This window comes from Mastomys coucha, unplaced genomic scaffold, assembly GCF_008632895.1.
Source record: "Mastomys coucha isolate ucsf_1 unplaced genomic scaffold, UCSF_Mcou_1 pScaffold8, whole genome shotgun sequence".
NCBI lineage: Eukaryota > Metazoa > Chordata > Mammalia > Rodentia > Muridae > Mastomys > Mastomys coucha.
In genome coordinates this window covers 58,939,863-58,948,616 of record NW_022196914.1, presented here as the reverse complement: position 1 = coordinate 58,948,616, position 8,754 = coordinate 58,939,863, and the positions used below count along the sequence as shown (strand labels likewise).

Here is an 8,754-nt window from a genome sequence, read left to right as displayed (position 1 = left end):
AGATAGCATATATTAAGTAAGTAAGGTGACCCAAACTCAGACTAAAATTGTATGTTCTCACTAGTATGAAGATCCTACTTTGAAACACATACTCGAATATAGAAATGATTATAAGCATAAAACCTTAAAAAGGCTAGAAAAACAGCCAAGAGAGGGTATAAAAAAGATGCCACAATGACATCTAGTATCTTAAATGCTTTTCAAAACAATACATGTTTTAAAACAATTTTCTGCTAGATCTGAACCAGGGCTACATTAGTGAGCTAGACTTTTCCATCTGAAACTTAGGGTGACTGTTCTTCATACTGGTTGAAATGGGTATACATTTATGCTTTCCACAAAACACTGGCTATTTGGAAACAGGCTTAGAACAGGGACCTAAAGTTGCATATGATTTCTGCCTGTTGGCTTTGTTAGCTGGAGCACAGATTCTTTAACCCTTCCCTATCCTACATTCCAGGATGGTAAACAAGCAGATAGACATGCCATCACTTTGAGGGAAGTCTTCAGGCTTCTCAGCCTTTCCAAAACCATGGTTCTGAGCCTAGTCACACAGGTTTTCATCACTCCAATCAGCACAGTCTTGGATGCCGTTTCTGCAGCGACTTCTGGGAATGCAGGCACAGTCCGTGAAGAAAACAGTATCACATCTCCAGCCTGAGCACTCTGGGCACTGTGAGACTAGACAGTTGTATTTATTTTTAAAAGCATAACTTAAAATGTCAACTGGAAAAAAAATGCTATTGGACAAGAACTGGCCCTTCAGGTTTAAAAAAATATTAGTGAAACTATCTCATGGGAAAACTGCAGATGATTATTGACGATTCCAGACATGGTTTGAAAAGCCAGAGACAATATTGCCTCTCCCCATCAGCCCTAGCTAAACAGACTGACAATCTGCATAAACAGGGAAGGGTCTCCTTGAGTTCTGGCAACCACTCAGCACCAGAGCCAGGCCTTTGCTAATTGGCAACTAGCCAGAAGCAAAGATCTCTACATTTCCATCCCTTTTTTAGAGAGGCAGACTTCTCCCTAACTAGAGGATACATTTCTCTTCTACTCTGCTGCTGACAAAGCTGATGTTCTTCACTGCGATTATGATGAAGCTTTCTGATGTATCAGTTGGAGCCATAATGCACTGGAATTGTGTCCATTGGTTGTGGCCTTGCCTGCCTGTGGATGGTGATGGGTGCAGCTCTGGGTTAAGCCATTGTGGGAACATGGTGGGGGACAAGGATGGGACTGAGGAGGGAAGGACAAAGTTGGTAACTAATTCTCTAAGAGAGAAGCATTGAATGAGCCTTTTGTAGATCTTTCAGAATTGCCAAAGAAACCCAAATCAAAGTTGATAGTAGACAAGAGCTTCCCATTGAGAACGTTTTAATGCAAAACTGACTTTGTTTACTTCTTACCTCTGGAGAGCTCTTCTTTAAATAGATACAATGAAATACTAATTAAATACTTCTGCTCCTTCCCCCTTTTTTCTTCTGCTGTCCTTTCTTCTCTCCCTTTTTCCCTTCTATCTAGTCTGTCTGCCTGTTTGTCTATTTATTTAATTATTTTTGGAGGTGGGGCAAGGATGGAGATGGAAGCCAGGACCCTGAGCTTGCCTAAGCCCGCTCTCTACCTCAAAGCTGCTGCAACCCAGGTAAGGGCAGTCACTGCTAGAACCCATGAGAAAGATCCACTGTGTCATTTTCATCTTCACCTGATTCATCCGAGCAGTCACCACAGTCATTCCTGGCGTCACACACCCTGTCCACAAATGTCCATGTCTTCTGGTTGGGACACTTGAAAATCAAGTTTTGTGGGAGACTGTTGGGCATGTGACCTAGAGGGTACAAATAAATTATTTCTAAAAAAAATTATTCATGAAAATGTTTAAATGGGAGTTCTGAGTTTTAGCTTACTACTACTATTTAATTTTTATTTATTTGTTTGTTTATTTATTTATTTATTTTTGAGACAGGGTTTCTCTGTGTAGCTCTGGCTGTCCTGGAACTCACTCTATAGACCAGGTTGGCTGAAACCTCAGAAATCTGCCTGCCTCTGCCTCCCAAGTGCTGGGATTAAAGGCATGCGCCACCACTGTCCGACTACTACTACTATCTTAAAGACAGGTGTCTTAGGTTTTCTATTCCTGCGCAAACATCATAACCAAGAAGCAAGTTGGGGAGGAAAGAGTTTATTCAGCTTACTTCCACACTGCTGTTTATCACAAAGGAAGTCAGGACTGGAACTCAAGCAGGTCAGGAAGCAGGAGCTGATGCAGAGGCCATGGAGAGATGTTCCTTACTGGCTTGCATCCCCTGGCTTGCTCAGCCTGCTCTCTTATAGAAGCCAAGACTTCCAGCCCAGGGATGGCACCACCCACAATGAGCCTTGATCACTAATTAAGAAAATGCCCCATAGCTGGATCTCATGGAGGCACCTCCCCAACTGAAACTCCCTTCTCTGTGATAACTCCAGCCTGTGTCAAGTTGGCACACCAGCCAGTACACCAGGGTAGTACTGTATAGCTCTAGCTGACACCCACTGGTCTCTGCCTCCTGAGTTCTGGGATTGAAAGCATGTGACACTATGCCTAGCCCTGGCTACTGGTCTCTACTTTCATTTGGTAATTAGTCCACCTCACCACAGTAGGCAGCAGCTTCATCCCATCCATCACGGCAATCCATCTTGCCATCACAAAGCAGAGATGGTGGCAAGCAAGTTGTGTGGTCCTCACACAGGAACCCCGGTTGCTGTGAAGATGTTCTGCATTGGTGATAGGTCCAGCCTGAAAGACGGATGAATGCTGATGTTCTATCCTCCTCTGCCTTATGCCACCATCCCCATTATTTCTTCTTTCTTTCATATACACACTCCAAAACTTTCTAGGCATAGACCTTCTTAACTTGACTGGTTTTTCCGTCAAAACTATTGGTACCTGGCAAACTAGCATAGGCTCACTCCTGACTTGGGGTAATAGCAGGCAGATGAGGGGTCAATAGGCCTGCTCCCTGGTGTGGTGTGAGCTTTGTGATGAGTTAGGTATACAGTCTTGTCTATTATTTTCTTGACTCATGTAAGAACAAAGGTAACTTGCTATGCCAACCTCATGGACATATTGTAAGTAAAATTAAATTGAGATTGCTTTTCTTTTTTTCCTTTCTTTTCTTTCTATCTTTTTTTTTTTTTTTTTTTTTTTTTTTTTTTTTTTTTTTTTTTTTGAGGTCCTATAGATTGAGCTCAGGTCCTTGCACATACTAGGCAAATGATCTACCAGTGAGTAATTACCTATCCTCTCATTAAGATGATGATAATAAATGATCATTTTGAGACAGCATATCTTAGATCTTAACTCAGACTGACATGTAGCTGAACATGACCTTAAACTTCTGATCCTTCAGTCTTTACCACACAAGTACTGTGATCTCAAAAGTGTACCACCAGGACTGGAGTTTGAGATACTGGGGATAAAACAAGTGCTTCCTATGTTCTAGATAAGTACTAAGCTATGCCTCTGGTCCCCAAATGATAGTTTTGTAAAATACAGTGGATCTACTTAATTGAAAGGGAAAGGTCTTGAAAACACTTCAAGTGCTATGAAAAAAAATTGAAGTGAAGACAGAAATTCTGGTGACACTTGTATCTCAACATAGTTGTGTATTTCCACACAAACCCTTATGGCTGTGCCGAATGGTACACAGTACGGGGATAATGGAAGTACTGGGTTTAGAGTGATGAGGGTGTATTTTCATCTTGAATAATTAACAGGCAGATGGATAAAACTAGAGTTTACATCTCTTGATCAATAGGTTCTGGCATTATTGTTTCAGAAACAAGAATCATTAGCTTTGGACATGGGAAGGAATCAGTTGGACCCTCTGAAAATTTGATGTCAGGATGGGGAGAGGCAGGACTCTGAGGTGGGGAATTAGTACCTGAGGCAGTGTCTATGGAGGAGAAAGGCAGAGGGAAGTACATGCAGAAAGCCTTAAACCCTGATGCAGGTCTAGTGCTCATGGGAGGCCAGGGTTAATGAAGGTCTGTGTGGGAAGTCTCCCACTGCAGCACAGCCCCTTGTCCTACAGGACAGGCTGGCTCCAGGGTCTCCAAAGTGCTGACTTTGGCAAGGCTACTTGGGAAAGCAGAGTGCTGGGTGTGGAGTCTAGCAGCTGGGGCCGTCAGTTCATAGATGTCTGAATTTGGTCTTAAACCCCTTAGGACTTAGCCAAATGAACAACAGAAGAAGCAAGCTCAGCAGGGGAAAGCCGTGTATGTGTGTGTGTGTGGTGTGTAACTGCAGCAGTTACGCAATGCTGGACCACATCTTACTTTGTATTCAACACCTATTCCTTGACTACTCACTATGAATGTTTGTTTTGAATTCGTATGTACGTGTATGCGCATGACGCCAACAGGAGCACATGCCAGTCACAGCACTCATGGGGAAGTCTAAGAACGATTCACAGCAGGAGTTAGTCTTCACCTTCCACCATGTGGGACCCAAGGATTGAACTCAGGTCATCTTGGAAGCAAGTATGCCCTCACCACTGAGTCATCTTCAGGCCACATTTTTCTGTTTTTTTTTTTTTTTTTTTTTTTTTTTTTTTTTTTTTTGTTTTGTTTTGTTTTGTTTTTTTTTGATCAGTTTTGAGATAGTCTTGTTATGTAGTCCAGGCTAATCTTGAACTTGTGACCCTCTGCCTTTCCCCATAGATAGCCTGGTCTATCAGTCATACTTTTCATACTTCTTCTTTACATACCCTAGGTTTGATGTACCATGAAGCCTGTGTCCTTTATGTCCCTGAAACCTCGGTCTGAGCTCAGGGATCTCTACAGGGTTCAGCTCCAGTTCCAGCTCTTTTTCATTTCCATGTCCCCTTTCACCAGTCCTCACTGATTTCTGTGGAATTTAATTGCTAATTATATGCTATCCCACCATCCATTGCCCTATTTACAGTGGAAATTCCTGGAAGGTGAGACCATATCCTGTGCTGTGTACACTTCAGAGTCAGCCCAACCTGTCACAATGCTGGCTTGCTTACTTTATGGTTATATGATCCAGGACAAGTCCTTTCCTGGAGTGTCTGTCCTAACAACAGGACTTAAGGATGGAGAGAGGATATGCAAAATGGCCAATGCCTAGTATATGCCATGCCCCAGCCCCTCCCCATCCATAGACTCACCCACTTTGGAAACAGACTTAGTGTAAATATGTGTGTGTGTGTGCGTGTGTGTGTGTGCGCGCGCGCGTGTGTACTGTGTATGTGTGTGTACTGTGTATGTGTGTGTATATATGTGCGTGTGTGTGTTGACACTTACTTGCAGGCATTGTAGATGTCCTGAAAGTGATCCCAACAGCAATCGCAGCAGCGACAATGCCGAGCATGAGGAATATCCCACAAGAAGTCAGAAGACATTTTCTGGTGGGAAGGCAGCTGTGACCTGTCACAGAAACACACACAGACATGAAAGAGAGCCCATCATTACAGAGCAGAGGCCCCTGCGAGATATAGTATTCACCAGCCAAGTGTTCTCCATGGCTTTCTTAGAATAGAACCCTCAATGTCCCTCAGCCAGAGTTACACTGGTGGTTTTCCTTTCTATGGCTTCCTATCCCACCCTCTGGGAAGCCAGCACTATGAGGGCCTCTCTGGTGGAAGTGACAATGAAAATACAAGCTTAGAGAAACAGGACTCACTGAGGCGAAGTGACTCCTTATGTGTCTAGGGCTACATGTGCCCTCAGGCTTGTCTTCTAGACTCTAGCTGGTGGAGGCTACTTCTGCTATGATGTGGTTTCCAAAGCTTAGTTCTTAGGCTACCCACATCAGACTATGGGAGGAAATGAGAACTCCAGAGCTCTACGACCATCTGCAGAACCAGATCTGCAGAACCAACTCTCCATGGGACTAGATTAGGGGTGGGCACATTTGATGAGCAGACCTTGAGAATAGCATTTCTACACCCAGACAAGAGGGAGGCTGTGATCCCAGGTGCTGGGTTGGCAGTTTCTGGAGTCAACGGCCAGAGTGGAGCCTTATCTAACTGGGTAAACTGAGCCACTAAGAACAACTAGGGGGCCCAGGTTGCTGAGTCAGGGCCACAGCTACACCGCTTTCAGCAGACAGTCATGCTCACCTGATCCTAAGATACCCCATTGGCCAACCTCCTAAACCCCGGCATGGCTAAACCTTCCCCAGCAGTGTGGCTAGACAGCTGTGGGACCTCCTGAGCCCCGACCTAGCTTCCTTTGCTCTTGGGTATATATATGCAGCACATGTTCATGGGAGACAGAAGTGCCTTGTGTTCATGGAACTTTTTCCAGGTACTAGTCCTTGCCACATCAAATCTGACATGTAGCAACAATAAAAATGCCACCGTTCACCAGAGCTTGGGTGCTAGCTAGCAGCTCTGCCTTACACTGTGCATAGTCAACATATTGCTGAAGGTTCAGAGATCCCAACGTGTCCCAGTCACTAGTGGTAGAAATGCAGGAGACCACAATCAGAGATTCCACAGCACAAACAAACAACATTTAAGTCTCCCTGGGCCAGATCACAGACCCATGAGCCCTTGCCCCCCAAGCTGGGGCCTCCCCTCCTAGAGCTGGGGCTCTGCTTGCTACAGGTGCTGTGACTTTCAGAGACTCACATATGGCTTTGTTGTGTCACTATTGAAGCTCTGTCCAGAGCATACTATCTGACACACTGAAGAAGGCTTTAGGTACAAAGACTTTTCTACAGAGTGTAATTAGTCACAGAAAATGTGTTTGATAGTGCTAAACCCTACCCCAACATCTACTTACTAAAGGTAGGTAGCAATTTTACATAGATTAGGTTCATGAATTTGTAAAACAGTCATATAGTCAGGGCTGTTCAAACTTTAGGGGTGTGTGTGTGTGTGTGTGTGTGTGTGTGTGTGTGTGTGTGTGCTGGTAGGTGTGCTCCTTGGTGTTCATATGGAAGTCAGGGGACACTTTTGCAGAGTTAGTCTTTTCCTTCCACATCTCCTTGGTTTCCAGGGCTCTAACTCAGTCCTCTAGGTTTTCATGGCAGATGCTTTTACTGCTGCCCAAACTCTTGACATAGCAACATGATATCACCTGTAGAGTTCCTATTCAAGAACCACACAATCAAACTGCGAAAAACCAAACCAAAACAACAAAATAAAAAAGGCAAAACCCAATACCATCTCATAATGTTTTAGTAATGATATTATGTTGGTCCACATCAAGCTATCCTCAAAGTAGGGTATGGTGGTATATTTCCTGGTAATCTCAACACTTGGGGGACTGAGGCAGGAGGGTAGCATGTTGGAGGGGCATCCAGGGTCACACAGCTAGAAAGGAAGGAAAGAAGGGAGTAATGGAAGGAGAGAGTGAGGGATGGAGGAAGACATAATTATGACCTGGTTAAATATGTAGTGTTTGTGATTGTATGTGGGGAAGTTATCATGTTAGACACAAGTATGGGCTACTTATTGTTTTTGTTTGGAAATTAAGCATGACATAAGGAGAGATATGATGGTGTGTCAAGCTGACAAGGGGTGGACTTGTGATGGCTATTTTTAGTTGTCAACTTGACTTCATCTGGAGTTAACTAAAATCCAAAATCCTGTGAGGGTTTTTTTTTTTTTTTAAGATTTATTTTATTTATATGAGTACACTGTAGCTGTATTCAGACACACCAGAAGAGGGCATCAGATCCCATTACAGATGGTTGTGAGCCACCATATGGTTGCTGGGAATTGAACTCAGGACCTTTGGAAGGGCAGTCAGTGCTCTTAACTGCTGAGCCATTTCTCCAGCCCTGATTTTTTTTTTTCTTAATTAAGCCATTTGAAGTGGGAAGAGCCACTTTCAACCTGGATATTTGAAGTGGGAGGATCCACCTTAATCTGGGCCACATCTTCTGCTGGTGACCTCTATAAGGACATGGAAGAAGGTAATGCTTGCTCTTTGCCTGCTTGCTCTCAGCTCACTGGCAAGGTATACACAGGATAAGGTACACTAGCATTAGAGCCTGCCTCCAGGGTATACTGAAGACCAGCTGAGACATCCAGGCTTGTGGACTGAGCAGCTACTGGATTCTTGGACGGTTGGTTCATCAGCAGCTATTGCTGGACTAGCTAGCTGCTGTTAAGTCATTCTAATATATCCCCTTTCTCTATATAGTGATTTGTTCTATAGATCCTGTCACTCTGACTAGTGTACCCTTCCCTAGGGTTTTATGGTTGTCTAACCCTTCAGCAGCTAAATAACCAAATGAAATACAGTAGCACTCCTCCACTTCATATTTATTATATACCTATACTCACCTATATACTCACACACATATATAGTAAAACATTATGCAAACTAGAAATTTAAGAAGGTTGAGATCAAACAGACTGTACAAGAGCAGAGTTTCTAATGTTCCCTTCTCAAACCCCATGGAATCCTCACGCCCAGGGCTCTCAGTTGAAATTTCTTTAAAATACTGTAATTATGAGTGCCAAGCTAGAAAAAAAATCTGATTCAACAAACCCTGCTTATTTAGCACCAGATTTTCAAGGGTGTCCAAAGATCTGATGCAAATGCAAATAGAAGGAACAAGTGAAAAATAAAAAGGGGAGAGTTAGTTACACAGGGTTCTTTCCAATGGATGAGGAGCTTGCAAGGCCTCAAGGGGCTGGGGCTGGGAGACATCGAAGATGTGAAGTGAGAATTCCCTCATAAGAAGCAGAAGCAGATGCGTGTTCGCGCGCGTGGAAAGAGACAGAGAGA

At 43.7% G+C, this 8,754-nt stretch overlaps 1 protein-coding gene across 1 annotated transcript in view; it reads right to left on the bottom strand.

Moving 5' to 3' along the window:
• Positions 1-243: 243 nt before the first annotated feature.
• The window catches only part of LOC116083238 (low-density lipoprotein receptor class A domain-containing protein 1-like), a 27,882-nt gene continuing 19,371 nt past the window's right edge, over positions 244-8,754 (bottom strand). The window contains exons 4-7 of the mRNA XM_031360054.1: positions 5,311-5,433; positions 2,636-2,779; positions 1,709-1,831; positions 244-681 (exon numbers count right to left, since the gene is read on the bottom strand). Of these exons, the coding sequence (XP_031215914.1) occupies positions 545-681; positions 1,709-1,831; positions 2,636-2,779; positions 5,311-5,433 (527 nt within the window). The 3' untranslated portion in view covers positions 244-544. The remainder of the gene's footprint in view (positions 682-1,708; positions 1,832-2,635; positions 2,780-5,310; positions 5,434-8,754) is intronic.